Source organism: Salvelinus fontinalis, unplaced genomic scaffold, assembly GCF_029448725.1.
Source record: "Salvelinus fontinalis isolate EN_2023a unplaced genomic scaffold, ASM2944872v1 scaffold_0017, whole genome shotgun sequence".
In the NCBI taxonomy this organism is placed as follows: Eukaryota; Metazoa; Chordata; class Actinopteri; order Salmoniformes; family Salmonidae; genus Salvelinus; species Salvelinus fontinalis.
The window spans coordinates 989761-1013600 of NW_026600226.1; the positions used below are offsets into that span (position 1 = coordinate 989761).

Below are 23840 nucleotides of genomic sequence, written 5' to 3' on the forward strand. Positions count from 1 at the left end.
TGAACGGTACCTATAACTGTAGTTGTATCTGATCTCCATCTGAACGGTTCCTCTAACTGTAGTTGTATCTGAACGGTTCCTCTAACTGTAGTTGTATCTGATCTCCATCTGAACGGTTCCTCTAACTGTAGTTGTATCTGAACGGTTCCTCTAACTGTAGTTGTATCTGAACGGTACCTCTAACTGTAGTTGTATCTGAACGGTTCCTCTAACTGTAGTTGTATCTGAACGGTTCCTCTAACTGTAGTTGTATCTGATCGGTTCCTCTAACTGTAGTTGTATCTGAACGGTTCCTCTAACTGTAGTTGTATCTGAACGGTACCTCTAACTGTAGTTGTATCTGAACGGTTCCTCTAACTGTAGTTGTATCTGAACGGTTCCTCTAACTGTAGTTGTATCTGAACGGTACCTCTAACTGTAGTTGTTTGTATCTGATCTTCAGCTGAACGATATCTTCTCCAGACTGGATCTTCTTATAGAGGTCCAGTTCTGTGTCCAGCAACTCCTTCTGAGCCTACAGACAGACAGACAGACAGACAGGCAGAGAGACAGGCAAAGAGACAGGCAGAGAGACAGAGAGACAGACAGACAGAGAGACAGGCAGAGAGACAGACAGACAGAGACAGACAGACAGAGACAGACAGGCAGACAGAGAGACAGAGAGACAGAGAGAGAGAGACGCAGACAAGAGAAAACATTTCAGACTCCTCTTCTAAATGGGTTGGCATACTACCTGTCCTAACCAGGATCCAGAGGAGCCAACCTGTCCTAACCAGGATCCAGAGCGGCCTACCTGTCCTAACCAGGATCCAGAGCGGCCTACCTGTCCTAACCAGGATCCAGAGCAGCCTACCTGTCCTAACCAGGATCCAGAGCGGCCTACCTGTCCTAACCAGGATCCAGAGCGGCCTACCTGTCCTAACCAGGATCCAGAGCGGCCTACCTGTCCTAACCAGGATCCAGAGCGGCCTACCTGTCCTAACCAGGATCCAGAGCAGCCTACCTGTCCTAACCAGGATCCAGAGCGGCCTACCTGTCCTAACCAGGATCCAGAGCAGCCTACCTGTCCTAACCAGGATCCAGAGCAGTCTACCTGTCCTAACCAGGATCCAGAGCAGCCTACCTGTCCTAACCAGGATCCAGAGCAGCCTACCTGTCCTAACCAGGATCCAGAGGAGCCTACCTGTCCTAACCAGGATCCGGAGGAGCCTACCTGTCCTAACCAGGATCCAGAGCAGCCTACCTGTCCTAACCAGGATCCAGAGCAGCCTACCTGTCCTAACCAGGATCCAGAGCGGCCTACCTGTCCTAACCAGGATCCAGAGCAGCCTACCTGTCCTAACCAGGATCCAGAGCGGCCTACCTGTCCTAACCAGGATCCAGAGCAGCCTACCTGTCCTAACCAGGATCCAGAGCAGCCTACCTGTCCTAACCAGGATCCAGAGCAGCCTACCTGTCCTAACCAGGATCCAGAGCAGCCTACCTGTCCTAACCAGGATCCAGAGCAGCCTATGTTTGAGACCTGCCCCCCCCCCCCCCTCTCTCTACCTGACAGATTATCTATAAGCTGTTTGAGAGCTGCCCCCCCCCTCCTCCCCACCTGACAGATTATCTATAGGCTGTTTGAGAGCTGCCCCCCCCTCCTCCCCACCTGACAGATTATCTATAAGCTGTTTGAGAGCTGCCCCCCCCCCTCCTCCCCACCTGACAGATTATCTATAGGCTGTTTGAGAGCTGCCCCCCCCTCCCCCCCACCTGACAGATTATCTATAGGCTGTTTGAGACCTGCCCACCCCCACCTGACAGATTATCTATAGGCTGTTTGAGAGCTGCCCCCCCCCCCCCTCCTCTCTCTCTCTCTACCTGACAGATTATCTATAGGCTGTTTTTTAATATCAATTATATAGGCTAGATTAAAAATAGCATCATTTAGAATATATATATATATATATATATATATATATATATATATATTTTTATACTGGTCCAAGACGGGGATGATGGACTGGCACAGAGAGTTTCCCAAACCTCCTCTGGATGTTGAGGCCTCGACACAAACACAGACAGGAGGCATTTCCCCTGCCGTTATCGCCTCTTCAGAAAGTTGGGTTTGTTATATTGGTTAAATTACACATTAGTGTTTAAATAAATCACGATGATTGGAGTTATAGTGTGTGTGTGTGTGTGTACCTGAGCCTTGCTCTTGGGCGCCCCCCGTACTCCAGACGGGTTAGAGATCCCTTTAATCTCTTGCTGTAGTTTAGTAATACTCTTGGTGAGTGTTCCCAGCGTCGTCATGATCACTGCCTTGTCTTCTGCCTTCATCGTCTTGTTCGTCTCCAGTTTACAGATCAACAGCTGGATCGTGGAAGTACGAGAGAGAGAGGATGAAAAAACAACATGATACTAGCAACCTTCTAGGGACTAGAGAGGGATTCATTTAACATGGCCACCTCATCTCCTCTACCTCAGACCTTCTTCTTCAATGGGTTTTGAGAAGGAAAGGAGAGAGGAATCAAGGAGAGAGGAATCAAGGATAGATTAATTGAGCCACTGGTGAGGTAAAACCATAGAGATAGATAGAGGACTCATCTTTCTATATATGTGCCGTTTCCAGCGTTGGTGACAACATGGGCAGGGCTACAACCCATAGGAAAACCCCACGTCGTTGACTACTTTAAAATGGCAGAAGCGTGGTGGAGGCCCTTAATGGCGCTGCCCATGATAGTTGGAAGCCCTTAATGGAGCTACCCATGTTTAAAACCTCCTGTTGGCCACTAGAGATCTCTATCATTCTCTATGGAGGAAAAAAAACTCACCTTCTGAGTCTCGATGTGTTTCTCCAGGATTTCCTGCTTCTTTTTCCTCATTTCCTGTTGGAGCCGCAGGGCTTCCTGTCAGGGGGATATTAAAGTGGTAATTCACCTCGTCCACAACCACGGTAAAGTGCTCTGAGCGTCTGGAAAAGCTACATAGAGCCAACTGTTACGTTCAGACTCTTTTCCCAGAAGTCTCCTTACAGGATTAGAGATGAAAGAACATGACACCTCTTCCCTAACCCTTATTTCCCCCCTTCCAGCCCCCCACCTTCTCCTCCTTCTAGCCCCCCACCTTCTCCTCCATCCCTCCCTCTCCTCCATCCATCCCTCTCCTCCATCCATCCCTCTCCTCCATCCCTCCCTCCCTCTCCTCCATCCCTCCCTCCCTCTCCTCCATCCCTCCCTCCCTCCCTCTCCTCCATCCATCCATCCATCCCTCTCCTCCATCCATCCATCCCTTCATCCCTCCCTCCCTCTCCTCCATCCCTCCCTCCCACCTTCCCCTTCCAGCCTCCCACCTTCTCCTCCATCCATCTCTTCCTCCTTAGTCCCACCCTCCCCTCCTCCTGCCACCCATCCACCTTCTCCTCCTACCACCCACCCACCTTCTTCTCCTGCCACCCACCTTCTCCTCCTCCTGTCACCCACCCACCTTCTCCTCCATCCATCCACCTATTCCTCCTTAGTCCAACCCTCTCCTCCTCCTGCCACCCTCCCTCTCCTCCTCCATCCCTCCCTCTCCTCCATCCATCCCTCCCTCTCCTCCATCCATCCCTCCCTCTCCTCCATCCCTCTCCTCCATCCATCCATCCCTCCCTCTCCTCCATCCATCCATCCATCCCTCTCCTCCATCCATCCCTCCCTCCCTCCCTCTCCTCCATCCCTCCCTCCCTCTCCTCCATCCATCCATCCCTTCATCCCTCCCTCTCCTCCATCCCTTCATCCCTCCCTCCCTCTCCTCCATCCATCCCTCCCTCCCTCTCCTCCATCCATCCATCCCTCACCCCCCTCCATCTCTCTCCTCCATCCATCCCTCCCTCTCCTCCATCCATCCCTCCCTCCCTCTCCTCCATCCATCCATCCCTCACCCCCCTCCATCTCTCTCCTCCATCCATCCCTCCCTCTCCTCCATCCATCCACCTATTCCTCCTTAGTCCAACCCTCTCCTCCTCCCTCCCTCTCCTCCTCCTCCTCCCACCCACCCTATCCTCCTGCCACCCTCCCTCTCCTCCTCCATCCCTCCCTCCCTCTCCTCCATCCCTCCCTCCCTCTCCTCCATCCCTCCCTCCCTCTCCTCCATCCATCCCTCCCTCTCCTCCATCCATCCCTCCCATCCATCCATCCCTCTCCTCCTTCCATCCCTCTCCTCCCTCTCCTCCATCCATCCCTCCCATCCATCCATCCCTCTCCTCCCTCCATCCCTCTCCTCCCTCCCTCCCTCCCTCTCCTCCATCCCTCCCTCCCCTCCATCCCTCCCTCTCCTCCCTCCCTCCCTCTCCTCCATCCCTCCCTCTCCTCCATCCCTCCCTCTCCTCCATCCCTCCCTCTCCTCCATCCATCCCTCCCAACCATCCCTCCCTCTCCTCCAACCATCCCTCCCTCTCCTCCAACCATCCCTCCCTCTCCTCCAACCATCCCTCCCTCTCCTCCATCCATCCCACCCTCTCCTCCATCCATCCCTCCCTCCCTCTCCTCCATCCCTCCCTCCCTCTCCTCCATCCCTCCCTCCCTCTCCTCCATCCCTCCCTCCCTCTCCTCCATCCCTCCCTCCCTCTCCTCCATCCCTCCCTCCCCTCCATCCCTCCCTCTCCTCCATCCCTCCCTCTCCTCCATCCCTCCCTCTCCTCCATCCCTCTCCTCCCTCTCCTCCATCCATCCCTCCCTCCCTCTCCTCCATCCCTCCCTCTCCTCCATCCCTCCCTCTCCTCCATCCCTCCCTCCCTCCCACTCTCTCCTCCATCCATCCCTCCTCTCCTCCATTCCTCCCTCCTCTCCTCCTTCCATCCCTCTCCTCCCTCTCCTCCATCCATCCCTCTCCTCCATCCATCCCTCTCCTCCCTCCATCCCTCTCCTCCCTCCATCCCTCTCCTCCCTCCATCCCTCTCCTCCCTCCCTCTCCTCCATACCACCATCCCTCCCTCTCCTCCATCCATCCCTGCCTCTCCTCCATCCATCCCTCCCTCCCTCTCCTCCATCCCTCTCCTCCATCCCTCCCTCCCTCTCCTCCATCCCTCCCTCCCTCTCCTCCATCCCTCCCTCCCTCTCCTCCATCCCTCCATCCCTCTCCTCCATCCCTCCCTCCCTCTCCTCCATCCCTCCCTCCCTCTCCTCCATCCCTCCCTCCCCTCCATCCCTCCCTCTCCTCCATCCCTCCCTCTCCTCCATCCCTCCCTCTCCTCCATCCCTCCCTCCCATCCATCCCTCCCTCCCATCCATCCATCCCTCCCTCTCCTCCAACCATCCCTCCCTCTCCTCCAACCATCCCTCCCTCTCCTCCATCCATCCCACCCTCTCCTCCATCCATCCCTCCCTTCCTCTCCCCCTCCCTCTCCTACCTCGACCTCCCTCCCTCTCCTCCATCCCTCCCTCCCTCTCCTCCATCCCTCCCTCTCCTCCATCCCTCCCTCTCCTCCATCCCTCCCTCTCCTCCATCCCTCCCTCTCCTCCATCCCTCCCTCTCCTCCATCCATCCCTCCCTCCCACTCTCTCCTCCATCCATCCCTCCTCTCCTCCATCCCTCCCTCCTCTCCTCCCTCTCCTCCCTCCATCCTTACCTGTTTATTCTTCATAGCCTCCTCTGTAGCAGCGACCCCAGCGAACAGAGCAGTCTTCTGGGCTGCTTTCAGAGCAGCCATGTTGTACACCGTCTTAGTCAGCCCCGTAGAGGTGGAGAACACCTGGAGGAGAGGAGGTCCATGTTATTATTACTGGGGACTTATATAGGAGAACACCTGGAGGAGGTCCATGTTATTATTACTGGGGACTTATATAGGAGAACACCTGGAGGAGAGGAGGTCCATGTTATTATTACTGGGGACTTATATAGGAGAACACCTGGAGGAGGTCCATGTTATTATTACTGGGGACTTATATAGGAGAACACCTGGAGGAGGTCCATGTTATTATTACTGGGGACTTATATAGGAGAACACCTGGAGGAGAGGAGGTCCATGTTATTATTACTGGGGACTTAAATAGGAGAACACCTGGAGGAGGTCCATGTTATTATTACTGGGGACTTATATAGGAGAACACCTGGAGGAGGTCCATGTTATTATTACTGGGGACTTATATAGGAGAACACCTGGAGGAGGTCCATGTTATTATTACTGGGGACTTATATAGGAGAACACCTGGAGGAGGTCCATGTTATTATTACTGGGGACTTATATAGGAGAACACCTGGAGGAGGTCCATGTTATTATTACTGGGGACTTATATAGGAGAACACCTGGAGGAGGTCCATGTTATTATTACTGGGGACTTATATAGGAGAACACCTGGAGGAGGTCCATGTTATTATTACTGAGGACTTATATAGGAGAACACCTGGAGGAGGTCCATGTTATTATTACTGGGGACTTATATAGGAGAACACCTGGAGGAGGTCCATGTTATTATTACTGGGGACTTATATAGGAGAACACCTGGAGGAGGTCCATGTTATTATTACTGGGGACTTATATAGGAGAACACCTGGAGGAGGTCCATGTTGTTATTACTGGGGACTTATATAGGAGAACACCTGGAGGAGGTCCATGTTATTATTACTGGGGACTTATATAGGAGAACACCTGGAGGAGAGGAGGTCCATGTTATTATTACTGGGGACTTATATAGGAGAACACCTGGAGGAGGTCCATGTTATTATTACTGGGGACTTATATAGGAGAACACCTGGAGGAGGTCCATGTTATTATTACTGGGGACGTATATAGGAGAACACCTGGAGGAGGTCCATGTTATTATTACTGGGGACTTATATAGGAGAACACCTGGAGGAGGTCCATGTTATTATTACTGGGGACTTATATAGGAGAACACCTGGAGGAGGTCCATGTTATTATTACTGGGGACGTATATAGGAGAACACCTGGAGGAGGTCCATGTTATTATTACTGGGGACTTATATAGGAGAACACCTGGAGGAGGTCCATGTTATTATTACTGGGGACTTATATAGGAGAACACCTGGAGGAGGTCCATGTTATTATTACTGGGGACTTATAGTAGAAGGGAAACTCAAGTCAAAAACTATATTTAGATTTGTTGAAACAGTGGACTTTTATTCTCACCTTTCCTGCCGGTCCACTAGGTGTACTTCCTGGTTTCGAGGTGAAGCCCAGCCTCTCCTTCACTGATAGGTTGGATTTAAAGGCGTTCTGAGAGGCAACACTGGAGTCTTGGTTGGGCTCTGAGCTGTCAGCAGGCAGAGGGCCCAAACGGTCTTTGACTGACTGTTTCAGACTAGTGGCTGGCTGCTGCACCTGCTGTAGTACACAACAACAACAACAATAAACAAACATGGCCAACAACGGCAACAGGCCAGGTCAACGGCAACAGGCCAGGTCAACGACAACAGGCCAGGTCAACGACAACAGGCCAGGTCAACGACAACAGGCCAGGTCAACGACAACAGGCCAGGTCAACGACAACAGGCCAGGTCAACGACAACAGGCCAGGTCAACGACAACAGACCAGGTCAACGGCAACAGACCAGGTCAACGGCAACAGACCAGGTCAACGGCAACAGGCCAGGTCAACGGCAACAGGCCAGGTCAACGGCAACAGGCCAGGTCAACGGCAACAGGCCAGGTCAACGGCAACAGGCCAGGTCAACGACAACAGACCAGGTCAACGGCAACAGACCAGGTCAACGGCAACAGACCAGGTCAACGGCAACAGGCCAGGTCAACGGCAACAGGCCAGGTCAACGGCAACAGGCCAGGTCAACGGCAACAGGCCAGGTCAACGGCAACAGGCCAGGTCAACGACAACAGGCCAGGTCAACGACAACAGGCCAGGTCAACGACAACAGGCCAGGTCAACGACAACAGGCCAGGTCAACGACAACAGGCTAGGTCGACGACAACAGGCCAGGTCGACGACAACAGGCCAGGTCAACGACAACAGACCAGGTCAACGACAACAGGCCAGGTCAACGACAACAGGCCAGGTCAACGACAACAGGCCAGGTCAACGACAACAGGCCAGGTCAACGACAACAGGCCAGGGCAACGACAACAGGCCAGGGCAACGACAACAGGCCAGGTCAACGACAACAGGCCAGGTCAACGACAACAGGCCAGGTCAACGACAACAGACCAGGTCAACGACAACAGGCCAGGTCAACGACAACAGGCCAGGTCAACGACAACAGGCCAGGTCAACGACAACAGGCCAGGTCAACGACAACAGGCCAGGGCAACGACAACAGGCCAGGGCAACGACAACAGGCCAGGGCAACGACATAACAGAAGACCAACTGTGTTGCAGTACGCCCCGACCAGCAGGAATAACTCTGCATCTGAGGCCACTAATAAATGAATGACCATTGGACAAAATGGCTGAAAGGTGCTTCCTAAATCCAAGTGCACCACTTTTGACCGGGGTCCATTGGGCTCTGGTAGAAAAATAGTGCACTTTTAAAAGGGAATAGGCTGCCATATTTGGGATGTAGACTTACCATGAGTGACTGTGGTTGATGGTGTTGCTGTCCCTGCGGCCCCGTTCCCTGCGGTCCCATTCCCTGCGGTCCCATTCCCTGCGGTCCCATCCCGTCCTCACAGTGCCAGAGGACTCGAATAAAGCGGTTGTTGAGAACGGCCTCAGGACTCTGCAGAGCACGCTTAGCCTCCTCATGACTGTCAAACTGGATCAGGGCCCCCTCCGGGTCATTACCATAGGTTACCTAGAGGGGGGAGAGAGACAGAGAGAGGAGAGAGACAGGGACAGGAGACAGGAGAGAGGAGAGAGAGCGATAGAGAGAGACACAGACAGAGAAAGGAGAGAGAGGAGAGAGTGAGGAGAGAGAGAGGAGAGAGAGAGGAGAGAGAGATAGACACCGAGATAGGAGAGAGAGAGGAGACAGAGCGAGGAGGAGAGACACAGACAGAGAAAGGAGAGAGAGGAGAGAGTGAGGAGGAGAGAGAGAGGAGGGAGATAGACAGAGAAAGAGGAGAGAGAGATAGAGAGGAGAGACAGAGACAGAGACAGGAGAGAGGAGAGAGACAGAGACAGAGACAGGAGAGAGGAGAGAGAGCGATAGAGAGAGACACAGACAGAGAGAGGAGAGAGGAGACAGAGCGAGGAGGAGAGAGAGGAGAGAGAGAGGAGACAGAGCGAGGAGGAGAGACACAGACAGAGAAAGGAGAGAGAGGAGAGAGTGAGGAGGAGAGAGAGAGGGAGACACAGACAGAGAAAGGAGAGAGAGAGGAGAGAGAGGAGAGAAAGAGAGAGGAGAGAGACACAGACAGAGAGAGGAGAGAGAGAGGAGAGGAAGGAAGACAGGAAGGAGGGTGAGCAGGGGGAGGGAGGAAGGAGCAAGAGAGGAAGCACGGAAGATAGGGTTATGTTAACCCTCACCTCACTAAGAAGTAGTGCACTAAATAGAAAGTAGTGTGCCAATAATGCTAAAAAAGCTTAAAGCAGAAAGGTATCGTTAGCCAATCACTCTAACCTGCAGGTTGACGATAGTGCCGAACTTGCTGAAGTGTTCGTTGAGCTTGGAGATGTTGTTGAGTCCCTGGGGGATCTGACGGACCGCCAGCTTGGTGTTAGACCCGAACGACGCCTTCTGGTTCTGGCGAAGAGGGTTCTTGTTGTGGAACCCACCCTGGAGGTTCTGCTGGTTGAAGTTGGGTCTGACAGAACACATGGAGAACAAAGGAAACAGCTCCTGTACTGCTTGTTGTTTATACAGGAAACAGCTCCTGTACTGCTTGTTGTTTATACAGGAAACAGCTCCTGTACTGCTTGTTGTTTATACAGGAACAGCTCCTGTACTGCTTGTTGTTTATACAGGAACAGCTACTGTACTGCTTGTTGTTTACACAGGAAACAGCTCCTGTACTGCTTATTGTTTATACAGGAAACAGCTCCTGTACTGCTTGTTGTTTACACAGGAAACAGCTCCTGTACTGCTTGTTGTTTACACAGGAAACAGCTCCTGTACTGCTTGTTGTTTATACAGGAAACAGCTCCTGTACTGCTTGTTGTTTACACAGGAAACAGCTCCTGTACTGCTTGTTGTTTACACAGGAAACAGCTCCTGTACTGCTTGTTGTTCACACAGGAAACAGCTCCTGTACTGCTTGTTGTTTATACAGGAAACAGCTCCTGTACTGCTTGTTGTTTATACAGGAAACAGCTCCTGTACTGCTTGTTGTTTATACAGGAAACAGCTCCTGTACTGCTTGTTGTTTACACAGGAAACAGCTCCTGTACTGCTTGTTGTTCACACAGGAAACAGCTCCTGTACTGCTTGTTGTTTATACAGGAAACAGCTCCTGTACTGCTTGTTGTTTATACAGGAAACAGCTCCTGTACTGCTTGTTGTTTATACAGGAAACAGCTCCTGTACTGCTTGTTGTTTACACAGGAAACAGCTACTGGACTGCTTGTTGTTTACACAGGAAACAGCTCCTGTACTGCTTGTTGTTTACGCAGGAAACAGCTCCTGTACTGCTTATTGTTTATACAGGAAACAGCTACTGTACTGCTTGTTGTTTATACAGGAAACAGCTCCTGTACTGCTTGTTGTTTATACAGGAAACAGCTCCTGTACTGCTTGTTGTTTATACAGGAACAGCTCCTGTACTGCTTGTTGTTTACACAGGAACAGCTCCTGTACTGCTTGTTGTTTATACAGGAACAGCTCCTGTACTGCTTGTTGTTTATACAGGAAACAGCTCCTGTACTGCTTGTTGTTTATACAGGAAACAGCTCCTGTACTGCTTGTTGTTTATACAGGAAACAGCTCCTGTACTGCTTGTTGTTTATACAGGAACAGCTACTGTACTGCTTGTTGTTTATACAGGAAACAGCTCCTGTACTGCTTGTTGTTTACACAGGAAACAGCTCCTGTACTGCTTGTTGTTTACAAAGGAACAGCTCCTGTACTGCTTGTTGTTTATACAGGAACAGCTACTGTACTGCTTGTTGTTTATACAGGAAACAGCTACTGTACTGCTTGTTGTTTATACAGGAAACAGCTCCTGTACTGCTTGTTGTTTACGCAGGAACAGCTCCTGTACTGCTTGTTGTTTACGCAGGAACAGCTCCTGTACTGCTTGTTGTTTACACAGGAAACAGCTCCTGTACTGCTTGTTGTTTATACAGGAAACAGCTCCTGTACTGCTTGTTGTTTACGCAGGAAACAGCTCCTGTACTGCTTGTTGTTTACACAGGAACAGCTACTGTACTGCTTGTTGTTTACGCAGGAACAGCTCCTGTACTGCTTGTTGTTTACGCAGGAAACAGCTCCTGTACTGCTTGTTGTTTACACAGGAAACAGCTCCTGTACTGCTTGTTGTTTACACAGGAAACAGCTCCTGTACTGCTTGTTGTTTACACAGGAAACAGCTCCTGTACTGCTTGTTGTTTATACAGGAAACAGCTCCTGTACTGCTTGTTGTTTACACAGGAAACAGCTCCTGTACTGCTTGTTGTTTATACAGGAAACAGCTCCTGTACTGCTTGTTGTTTACACAGGAAACAGCTCCTGTACTGCTTGTTGTTTATACAGGAAACAGCTACTGTACTGCTTGTTGTTTACACAGGAACAGCTCCTGTACTGCTTGTTGTTTATACAGGAAACAGCTCCTGTACTGCTTATTGTTTATACAGGAAACAGCTCCTGTACTGCTTGTTGTTTACACAGGAAACAGCTCCTGTACTGCTTGTTGTTTATACAGGAAACAGCTCCTGTACTGCTTGTTGTTTACACAGGAAACAGCTACTGTACTGCTTGTTGTTTACACAGGAACAGCTCCTGTACTGCTTGTTGTTTATACAGGAACAGCTCCTGTACTGCTTGTTGTTTACACAGGAAACAGCTCCTGTACTGCTTGTTGTTTATACAGGAAACAGCTCCTGTACTGCTTGTTGTTTACACAGGAACAGCTCCTGTACTGCTTGTTGTTTACACAGGAAACAGCTCCTGTACTGCTTGTTGTTTATACAGGAAACAGCTCCTGTACTGCTTGTTGTTTATACAGTAAACAGCTCCTGTACTGCTTGTTGTTCACACAGGAAACAGCTCCTGTACTGCTTGTTGTTTATACAGGAAACAGCTCCTGTACTGCTTGTTGTTTACACAGGAACAGCTCCTGTACTGCTTGTTGTTTACACAGGAACAGCTCCTGTACTGCTTGTTGTTTATACAGGAACAGCTCCTGTACTGCTTGTTGTTTACACAGGAAACAGCTCCTGTACTGCTTGTTGTTTACAAAGGAACAGCTCCTGTACTGCTTGTTGTTTATACAGGAACAGCTACTGTACTGCTTGTTGTTTACACAGGAAACAGCTCCTGTACTGCTTGTTGTTTACACAGGAAACAGCTCCTGTACTGCTTGTTGTTTACACAGGAAACAGCTCCTGTACTGCTTGTTGTTTACACAGGAAACAGCTCCTGTACTGCTTATTGTTTACACAGGAAACAGCTCCTGTACTGCTTGTTGTTTACACAGGAAACAGCTACTGTACTGCTTGTTGTTTATACAGGAAACAGCTCCTGGACTGCTTGTTGTTTACACAGGAAACAGCTCCTGTACTGCTTATTGTTTACACAGGAACAGCTCCTGTACTGCTTGTTGTTTACAAGGTTCTTTGTGTAAAACGGTTATTGACATGGTATACGAACTGAAAATCAAAATGGGACTTGAAACTGTTGTCCTCCTACTGTTGTGGTCTATGATGGTGTAATGTTCTGTATGAACCCCCAGGTATATTACCTGTTGTGGTCTATGATGGTGTAATGTTCTGTATGAACCCCCAGGTATATTACCTGTTGTGGTCTATGATGGTGTAATGTTCTGTATGAACCCCCAGGTATATTACCTGTTGTGGTCTATGATGGTGTAATGTTCTGTATGAACCCCCAGGTATATTACCTGTTGTGGTCTATGATGGTGTAATGTTCTGTATGAACCCCCAGGTATATTACCTGTTGTGGTCTATGATGGTGTAATGCTCTGTATGAACCCCCAGGTATATAACGAATCAGGGTGTGTGTGTGTGTGTGTGTGTGTGTGTGTGTGTGTGTGTGTGTGTGTGTGTGTGTGTGTGTGTGTGTGCTTACTTGTCGGCCCAGGGTTTCTTGAGGGGCATCGCTACGTGGTGTGAGACATCAGATCTCTTCCTAGAGGCCGAGTCCAGAACGATCCTCATTCTGTTGCTGTTGGGCATCTGATCTGGGAATTCATTAAACAACGATGTGACGGGATTGGCTAGATCAGACAAGGCCTTGACCAGTCAGGTTAGAGAACCTCTCCCTCTTCTCCCTCCCCTCTCTCTCTCTTCATCCCCTCCCCCTCTCTCTCTCTTCCTCCCCTCCCCCTCTCTCTCTCTTCCTCCCCTCCCTCTCTCTTTCTCTCTCTCTCTTCCTCCCCTCCCTCTCTCTTTCTCTCTCTCTCTTCCTCCCCTCCCTCTCTCTCTCTCTCTTCCTCCCCTCCCTCCCTCTCTCTCTCTCTCTCTCTTCCTCCCCTCCCTCTCTCTCTCTCTCTTCCTCCCCTCCCTCTCTCCCTCTCTCTTCCCTCCCTCTCTCTCTCTCTCTTCCTCCCCTCCCTCTCTCTCTCTCTCTTCCTCCCCTCCCTCTCTCTCTCTCTCTCTCTCTTCCTCCCCTCCCTCTCTCTTCCTCTCTCTTCCTCCCCCTCTCTCTCTCTCTCTTCCTCCCCTCCCTCCCTCTCTCTCTCTCTTCCTCCCCTCCCTCCCTCTCTCTCTCTCTCTCTCTCTCTCTTCCTCCCCTCCCTCTCGCTCTCTCTCTTCCTCCCCTCCCTCCCTCTCTCTCTCTTCCTCCCCTCCCTCCCTCTCTCTCTCTTCCTCCCCTCCCTCCCTCTCTCTCTCTTCCTCCCCTCCCTCCCTCTCTCTCTCTTCCTCCCCTCCCCCTCTCTCTCTCTTCCTCCCCTCCCTCTCTCTTTCTCTCTCTCTCTTCCTCCCCTCTCTCTCTCTCTCTTCCTCCCCTCCCTCTCTCTCTCTCTCTTCCTCCCCTCCCTCCCTCTCTCTCTCTCTCTCTTCCTCCCCTCCCTCTCTCTCTCTCTCTTCCTCCCCTCCCCCTCTCTCGCTCTTCCTCCCCTCCCCCTCTCTCGCTCTTCCTCCCCTCCCTCTCTCTCTCTCTCTTCCTCCCCTCCCTCTCTCTCTCTCTCTTCCTCCCCTCCCTCTCTCTCTCTCTCTCTCTCTTCCTCCCCTCCCTCTCTCTCTCTCTCTCTCTCTTCCTCCCCTCCCTCCCTCTCTCTCTCTCTCTCTTCCTCCCCTCCCTCCCTCTCTCTCTCTCTCTCTTCCTCCCCTCCCTCCCTCTCTCTCTCTCTCTCTCTTCCTCCCCTCTCTCTCTCTCTCTCTCTTCCTCCCCTCTCTCTCTCTCTCTCTCTTCCTCCCCTCCCTCTCTCTTCCTCCCCTCCCTCTCTCTCTCTCCTCCCTCTCTCTCTCTCCTCCCTCTCTCTCTCTCTCTCTCCTCCCTCTCTCTCTCTCTCTCCTCCCTCTCTCTCTCCCTCCCCTCCCTCTATCTCTCCCCTCCCTCTCTCTCTCTCTCCCCTCCCTCTCTCTCTCTCCCCTCCCTCTCTCTCTCTCTCCCCTCCCTCTCTCTCTCTCTCTCTCTCTCTCCCCTCCCTCCCTCCCTCTCTCTCTCTCTCCCTCCCTCCCTCCCTCTCTCTCTCCCTCCCCTCCCTCTCCTCCCTCTCTCCCTCCCCTCCCTCCCTCTCTCTCCCTCCCCTCCCTCCCTCTCTCACTCCCTCCCCTCCCTCCCTCTCTCTCTTCCTCCCCTCCCCCTCCCCCCATCCTCCCCTCCCCCCCATCCTCCCCCCTCCCCCCCCTCCCCCCCCTCCCCCCTCCATCCTCCCCTCCCCCCCATCCTCCCCTCCCCCCTCATCCTCCCATCCTCCCCCTCCTCTCTCATCCTCCCCCTCCTCTCTCATCCTCCCCCTCCTCTCTCATCCTCCCCCTCCTCTCTCATCCTCCCCCTCCTCTCTCATCCTCCCCCTCCTCTCTCATCCTCCCCTCCCCCCTCATCCTCCCCTCCCCCCTCATCCTCCCCTCCCCCTCCTCTCTCATCCTCCCCCTCCTCTCTCATCCTCCCCCTCCTCTCTCATCCTCCCCCTCCTCTCTCATCCTCCCCTCCCCCTCCTCTCTCATCCTCCCCTCCCCCTCCTCTCTCATCCTCCCCTCCCCCTCCTCTCTCATCCTCCCCTCCCCCTCCTCTCTCATCCTCCCCTCCCCCTCCTCTCTCATCCTCCCCTCCCCCTCCTCTCTCATCCTCCCCTCCCCCATCCTCCCCTCCCCCTCCCTCGCTCTCTTCCTCCCCTCCCCTCTCTCTCTCCTCTAAGTAACTAATATAACAACATCCACAGTTTACACTTTGACCAGTCAGGTTAGAGAACCTCATTTCTCTTCTCTCTTCCCTATATTTTATATTTGAGATTCTTCAAAGTAGCCACCCTTTGCCTTGACAGCTTTGCACACTTGGCATTCTCTCAACCAGCTTCATGAGGTAGTCACCTGGAATGCATTTCAATTAACATTTGTGCCTTTCTGGAATTTCTTTCCTTCTTAATGCGTTTGAGCCAATCCCTCTTCTCCCTCTCCTCCCTCCCTCTCCCTCTCTCCTCCCTCCCTCTCCATCTCCTCCCTCCCTCCCTCTCTTCCTCCCTCCCTCTCTTCCTCCCTCCCTCTCTTCCTCCCTCCCTCTCTTCCTCCCTCCCTCTCTTCCTCCTCCTATAACAACACATTGCAGTCCCACCTTCCCTCTGAATCCCCATCCAGACTGGTTGTGTTTAGGTGTTGTACCTCTGTGAGGCAGGTCGTCCCCCATCGTCAGTCCTATGAGGTTGGGTCTTTGGGCGTTGACTCTGTGGCGATATACAGGCCTGGATGTGTTGGTGAGGCTGGGGTCTTCAGGGTTATACATGTCAGAGTCATACTGGTCTGGGAGAGAGACCACAACACAGACTTAACAGAGAGACAAAACATTTCCCCTTCCCCTCTGAAAGACACACGGATACAGAGGTTGGATAGGTAGATAACAACGGTACAATGTGGCCTATAGTTAACTTCTTATGGCTGCAGGGGCAGTATTGAGTAGCTTGGATGAAAGGTGCACAGAGGTGCCCAGAGTAAACAGCCTGCTCCTCAGTCATAATTGCTAATATTTGCATATTATTATTAGTATTGGATAGAAAACACTCTAATGTTTCTAAAACTGTTTGAATTATGTCTGTGAGTATAACAGAACTCATATGGCAGGCAAAAACCTGAGAAAAAATCCAAACAGGAAGTGGGAACTCTGAGGCTGGACGATTTTCAACCAAGATCCTATTGAAATTACAGCGAGATACGGATGAGTTTGCTACTTCCTATGGCTTCCACTAGATGTCAACAGTCTGTAGAACCTTGTCTGATGCCTCTACTGTGAAGGGGGGCCGAATGAGAGGGGAATTAGTCAGGTCTGCTTTGACCATGCGCGTTCACATGAGAGGGAGCTCTGTTCCATTGCACATCTGAAGTCAATGTAATTCTCCGGTTGGAACGTTATTCAAGATTTATGTTAAAAACATTCTAAAGATTGATTTAATACATTGTTTGACATGTTTTTACTGACTGTTACGGAACTTTTGGACATTTCGTCTGCTTTTAGTGAACGCGCTTCCTAACGTTGGATTTGTTTACCAAACACGCAAACAAAAATAGCTATTTGGACATAAATGATGGACATTACCGAACAAAACTAACATTTATTGTGGAAGTGGGAGTCCATTCTGACGAGGATCAGCAAAGGTAAGATTTATAATGTTTTTTATGAGTTTTGTTGACTGCACAATTTGGCGGGTAACTGTATGGCTTCCTTTTGTGGCTGAACGCTGTTCTCAGATTATTGAATATTGTGCTTTTGCCGTAAAGTTTTTTGAAATCTGACACAGCGGTTGCATTAAGAACAAGTGTATCTTTAATTCTATGTAAAACATGTATCTTTCATCAAAGTTTATGATGAGTATTTATGTTATTTGACGTGGCTCTCTGCAATTTCTCCGGATATTTTGGAGGCCTTTCTGAACATGGCGCCAACGTAAACTGAGGTTTTTGGATATAAATATGAACTTTATCGAACAAGACATATATGTATTGTGTAACATGAAGTCCTATGAGTGTCATCTGATGAAGATCATCAAAGGTTAGTGATTAATTTTATCTCTATTTGTGCTTTTTGTGACTCCACTTTGGCTGGAAAAATGGCTGAATTTTTCTGTGGTTTTGTGGTGACCTAACATAATCGTTTGTGGTGCTTTCGCTGAAAAGCCTATTTGTAATCGGACACTTTGGTGGGATTAACAACAAGATTACCTTTAAAATGATATAAGACACGTGAATGTCTGGCTGTTGTCATATCGGTCCCGATATCGGGACTGCAGCCATAAGAAGTTTTAAGAGGACTAAATGCTTTTGCTCAAGGGCACAACGGCAGGAGATTGCACCTAGGATTTGATACTTAGAGACAACCCCTCTGGTTGTCAACACACACACACACACACACACACACACACACACACACACACACACACACACACACAGCTCCGTCTCATCCCTACCTGGTGAGAAGAGAGGAGGTGGAGGCTGGGGGGTGAAGGGTCGTGTCCCTGTGGTTACAACAGTGGGAACAGAGCTGGTGATGGAGTTAGGAGGAGCGTCCATCCCTGATGCCTGGAGAGAGGGACCTGGGGGGGGGGGGGGGGACACAGAATTAAATAAAACACCAGAATGGTTCCTGACCAAGATGGCTGCCATTATCACAACATTCTAGAACGACATCAACACACTCCAGTGAATTATAGTCTCTAGGGAGATCTTTAAAAAAGGAATGCTAACACCCTATTGGCTATGGTCAATAGCAGCTCACCCTATAGGGAAGAGGGTTCCATTTGGAATGCCAACTAACACCCTATTGGCTATGGTCAATAGGAGCTCACCCTATAGGGAAGAGGGTTCCATTTGGAATGCCAACTAACACCCTATTGGCTATGGTCAATAGCAGCTCACCCTATAGGGAAGAGGGTTCCATTTGGAATGCCAACTAACACCCTATTGGCTATGGTCAATAGCAGCTCACCCTATAGGGAAGAGGGTTCCATTTGGAATGCCAACTAACACCCTATTGGCTATGGTCAATAGGAGCTCACCCTATAGGGAAGAGGGTTCCATTTGGAATGCCAACTAACACCCTATTGGCTATGGTCAATAGGAGCTCACCCTATAGGGAAGAGGGTTCCATTTGGAATGCCAACTAACACCCTATTGGCTATGGTCAATAGGAGCTCACCCTATAGGGAAGAGGGTTCCATTTGGAATGCCAACTAACACCCTATTGGCTATGGTCAATAGGAGCTCACCCTATAGGGAAGAGGGTTCCATTTGGAATGCCAACTAACACCCTATTGGCTATGGTCAATAGCAGCTCACCCTATAGGGAAGAGGGTTCCATTTGGAATGCCAACTAACACCCTATTGGCTATGGTCAATAGGAGCTCACCCTATAGGGAAGAGGGTTCCATTTGGAATGCCAACTAACACCCTATTGGCTATGGTCAATAGGAGCTCACCCTATAGGGAAGAGGGTTCCATTTGGAATGCCAACTAACACCCTATTGGCTATGGTCAATAGGAGCTCACCCTATAGGGAAGAGGGTTCCATTTGGAATGCCAACAAACGTGTCTTTAGTCACGGACTCGTTATGACAAGATGGATCTACTGAATTCCTACCTGGTGGCAGGCTGGGTGGCAGGCTGGATGGCATGGGCACGGGGGGACGGAGGTTGACGGGCGGTGGGGTCATGAGAGGGGGAGGTCCTGGGGGGGGCGGTAGGCCGGGCGGGGGCTGGGCGACCCCCGGGATAGGGGGAGGGGCTTGGAACATGTTTGGTAGATTAACGTCCTCCACCACCACTGGATCGATGCCGTGGTCGAACGGGCAGATGTCTCCGCGCATACAGAAGCCCTTCTCTGGAACACATCAATAATATACAGGACCAGTCAAATGTTTGGACACACCAACTCAAAGGTTTTTCTTTATTTTTTACTATTTTCTACATTGTAGAATAATAGTGAAGACTTTAAAACTATGAAATAACACATATGGAATCATGTAGTAACCAACAATAGTGTTAAACAAATCTAAATATATTTTAGATTTTATATTCTTCACAGTAGCCACCCTTTGCCTTGACGACAGCTTTGCACACTTGGCATTCTCTCAACCAGCTTCATGAGGTAGTCACCTGGAATGCATTTCAATTAATCTACTTGGTACTCATCCCGGATCCGGGAGCACCCTCATCAGTAAAAAAGCTGACTAGCATAGCCTAGCATAGCGCCACAAGTAAATACTAGCATCTAAATATCATGAATTCACAAGTCCAAGACACCAGATGAAAGATACACATCTTGTGAATCCAGCCATCATTTCCGATTTTTTAAATGTTTTACAGGGAAAACACAATATGTATTTTATTAGCTAACCACCATAGCAAAAGACACAACTTTTTTTTCCCACCATTTTTTTACTGCATAGGTAGCTATCACAAATTCGACCAAATAAAGATATAAATAGTCACTAACCAAGAAACAACTTCATCAGATGACAGTCTGATAATATATTTATTGTATAGCATATGTTTTGTTAGAAAAATTTTCATATTTCAGGTATAAATCATAGTTTTACATTGCAGCCACCATCACAAATCTAACCAAAGCAGCTAGAATAACTACAGAGACCAACGTGAAATTCCTAAATACTCATCATAAAACATTTATGAAAAATACACAGCGTACAGCAAATGAAAGACAAACATCTTGTGAATCCAGCCAATATTTCAGATTTTTTTAAGTGTTTTACAGCGAAAACAAAATATAGCGTTATATTAGCTTACTACAATAGCCTACCACACAACCGCATTCATTCAAGGCAACGTTAGCGATAGCGAATAAACCAGCAAAATATAAATTTTTTCACTAACCTTCTCAAACTTCATCAGATGACAGTCCTATAACATCATATTACACAATACATATATGGTTTGTTCGAAAATGTGCATATTTAGCGGCACAAATCGTGGTTGAACAATGTGAATACGTAGCCAAAATGCACAAAATTATCCGGATATATTTCTGACACACATCATCTAATCAAATAACTAATCATAAACTTTACTAAAAATACAGGTTGGACAGCAAATGAAAGATACACTAGTTCTTAATGCAACCGCTGTGTTAGATTTTTAAAAATAACTTCAGTACGACATACAGCTTACGTTATAGCGAGACAGCGCCCAAAATCGGGGCGGAATATACGTCTAAACATTTGACAGAAATACGAAATAACATCATAAATGGTTCCTACTATTTGATGAGCTTCCATCAGAATCTTGTACAAGGTGTCCTTTGTCCAAAATAATCGTTGTTCGGTTGTAGAATGTCGTCTTCATCTGTCGTTTTAGCTAACGGCGGGCCATGCGGCACAGAAGTGTCCAACTCACCATAACGCATAAAAGAAAATCGCAATAAACTGATATAAGTCGGTTTAATATAACTAGTTTATGATGTTTTTAACACATATATCAAATAAAATCAGAGCCGGATATATCTAACGTCTAAAACGAAAGCTTTTCAGAACGCAATCCTGAGGTCCCTCTCGCGCCAAGCTGAACGGTGAAAAGACTAGACCCACCGTTCCAAGAGGTCTTGTTCGGCCTCAGATAGAGCTATACACCCCATTCCAACTCTCACTGCCTACTGACATCTAGTGGAAGGCGTATGCAGTGCATGTAGACCCATAGATTCCATGCAAATTAATAGGCTGACCCTGGAACAGAGCCCCCGATTTCAGATTTCTCACTTCCTGACAGGAAGTTTGCTGCAAAATGAGTTGTTTTACTCACAGATATAATTCAAACGGTTTTAGAAACTAGAGAGTGTTTTCTATCCAATAGTAATAATAATATGCATATTGTACGAGCAAGAATTGAGTACGAGGCAGTTTAATTTGGGAACGATTTTTTACAAAGTGAAAACAGCGCCCCCCCTATTGAGAAAAGGTTAACAGGTGTGCCTTGTCTAAAGTACATTTGTGGAATTTCTTTCCTTCTTAATGCATTTGAGCCAATCAGGTGTGTTGTGACAAGGTAGGGGTGGTATACAGAACATTGCCTTATTTGGTGAAAGACCAAGTCCATATTATGGCAAGAACAGCTCAAATAAGCAAAGAGAAACGACAGTCCATCAATACTTTAAGACATGAAGGTCAGTCAATCAGGAAAATTTCAAGAACTTTTAAAGTTTCTTCAAGTGCCGTCGCAAAAACCATCAAGCACTATGATGAAACTGGCTCTCATGAGGACCGTCACAGGAATGGAAGACACAGAGTTCCCTCTGCTGCAGAGGATAAGTTCATTAGAGTTACCAGCCACAGGAAAGGAAGTCCCAGAGTTACCTCTGCTGCAAAGGATAAGTTCATTAGAGTTACCAGCCTCAGAAATTGGAGCCCAAATAAATGCTTCACAGAGTTCAAGTAACAGACACATCTCAACATCAACTGTTCAGAGGGAGACTGTGTGAATCAGGCCTTCATGGTCGAATTGCTGCAAAGAAACTACTACTAAACCACTCCCATCTGGTTTGCGCTTAGTGGGACTATCGTTTGTTTTTCAACAGGACAATGACCCAACACACCTCCAGGCTGTGTAAGGGCTATTTGACCAAGAAGGAGAGTGATGGAGTGCTGCATCAGATGACCTGGCCTCCACAATCACACGACCTCAACCCAATTTTAGATGGTTTGGGATGAGTTGGACCGCAGAGTGAATGAAAAGCAACCAACAAGTGCTCAGCATATGTGGGAACTCCTTCAAGACTGTTGGAAAACCATTCCAGACGAAGCTGGTTGAGAGAATGCCAAGAGTGTGCAAAGCTGTCATCAAGGCAAAGGGTGGCTACTTTGAAAAATGTCAAATATATAGGTTTGGTTTGTTAAACACTTTTTTTGGTTACTACATGATTCTATAATGTGTTATTTCATAGTTTTGATGTCTTCACTACTATTCTACAATGTAGAAAATAGTAAAAATTTAAGAAAAACCCTTGAACGAGCAGGTGTGTCAAAACTTTTGACTGGTACTGTACATTAAACAGATAGAGGATAGTTAGATACCAATCTGTTATATCTCCATACATACAGAAGTCCTTCTCTGGAAGACAACAATAATATATAGTAACACAGCTAAAGGACAGTTAGATACCATCTGTTAGACACCAGCTGTTATATCTCCACACATGCACAACAACCCATTGTGAAGAAGCACAAATAGACAGTTAGATACAGAAGGCCTTTTCCAGGAACAGACAGACAGAAAGAATACAAAACATCCCTCCAAACATCCTCCTCGTCCTGCACATCTGTCAGTCATACTGATCCCGGGACACTAAAAGACACGTCTCGCTGTAAAAACTTTTAAAAAACTAACATCTCAGGCACGTCAACTTCCTTCCTGCTTACCGTCGTAGTCACGGCAACGTTTCCTTTGCTGAGGGGGCGGACCCCGGTTGAAGGGCGGTGGCGGAAGAGGCCGGTCCAGTGACTGATCCGGGTGGAAGTCCGACCAGCTGTCCGTCACCGAGGTGATGCTGTTGCTGTGGTTACCCTGAGGGGCGATCACCGTGATGGTGCTGCTGAGGGTCGGCACGGGGAACGTGGTGGTTGCCGTGGGGATCGGCAGGAGGCCTTCGCCAGCTCCAACCTCCGTCCCCCGGTCTCCTCGGTCGGGCTCATACTTTGACTTCCCAGCATCCCGCTCTGTGATCAGAAGGATTAGTGGCAGGAAACAGGAAACAGTCATGATATCTAGAGCAGGTGTAGAGCTGTTGGATGTGCATGCTTTTGTTCCACCCCAAAACTAGTCTAACAGCCGGACATACTGACTTACAATATAAATCAACAAATTATAGTCTTATGTGTAAACCTTGATTATTTGAATCAGGTGTGCTGGGCAGGAACAAAAACCTGCACACAACCAGCGTTGTTCTGTCTCCCTCTCACCTCTGCTCTTGGAGTGGCTCCTGCTGTGACTCCTGCTACCGCGGTCTCTGTCTCTCTCCCGGTCCCTGGCCCGGTCCTTGCTCCTGCTGTGACTCCTGCTACCGCGGTCTCGGTCTCTCTCCCGGTCCCTGGCCCGGTCCTTGCTCCTGCTCCTACTGCGGCTGTAGCTACCGCTACGACCCCTCCTCCGGTTGTAACGGTCCCGGTACGAGTCCCGTCTCGGGGGGATGCGGTCGTAATCGTTTCGCTTCCTGGTACGGTCCTCCCTTTTACGGCCATCCCCTCGTCTGACAAATGACAGAGAAGGGGAAGAGAGAGAAGGGTGGAGAGAGAGAGAGAAGGGTGGAGAGAGAGAGAGAAGGGTGGAGAGAGAGAGAGAAGGGTGGAGAGAGAGAGAGAAGGGTGGAGAGAGAGAGAGAAGGGTGGAGAGAGAGAGAGAGAGAAGGGTGGAGAGAGAGAGAGAAGGGTGGAGAGAGAGAGAGAAGGGTGGAGAGAGAGAGAGAAGGGTGGAGAGAGAGAAGTCACTTAGCCAACATCCCAGTGAACAGTAGTGGAGGACAGAGACCGGTAGACAGGAACATTTAAGGATCCGTCTCATATAGCACCCTATATAATATAGATAGTGTACTACTATTGACCAGGTCCAGTAGAGCAATTTAAAAGGGAACTATGTCCCTCACCTGTTGTCAATGGGGGGCTGTAGTTCACACTGACCTGCTGTCTCTGCTGTAGT

General features: G+C 49.3%; 1 protein-coding gene across 4 annotated transcripts in view; it reads right to left on the reverse strand.

Moving 5' to 3' along the window:
* Positions 1-23840, reverse strand: part of LOC129842134 (RNA-binding protein 26-like) — a 34193-nt gene that overhangs the window by 8116 nt on the left and 2237 nt on the right. For 2 of the 4 annotated variants that reach the window (XM_055910538.1, XM_055910541.1), the window contains exons 5-17: positions 23108-23394; positions 22568-22864; positions 18781-19020; positions 17612-17737; positions 15816-15953; positions 13120-13231; positions 9499-9682; positions 8506-8730; positions 7115-7306; positions 5594-5716; positions 2820-2894; positions 2191-2358; positions 410-514 (exon numbers count right to left, since the gene is read on the reverse strand). In XM_055910538.1, coding sequence (XP_055766513.1) covers positions 410-514; positions 2191-2358; positions 2820-2894; positions 5594-5716; positions 7115-7306; positions 8506-8730; positions 9499-9682; positions 13120-13231; positions 15816-15953; positions 17612-17737; positions 18781-19020; positions 22568-22864; positions 23108-23394 — 2272 coding nt within the window. Of the gene's footprint in view, positions 1-409; positions 515-2190; positions 2359-2819; positions 2895-5593; positions 5717-7114; positions 7310-8505; positions 8731-9498; positions 9683-13119; positions 13232-15815; positions 15954-17611; positions 17738-18780; positions 19021-22567; positions 22865-23107; positions 23395-23840 lie in introns of all 4 variants that reach the window. The other 2 variants (XM_055910537.1, XM_055910540.1) reach the window with 1 other exon arrangement.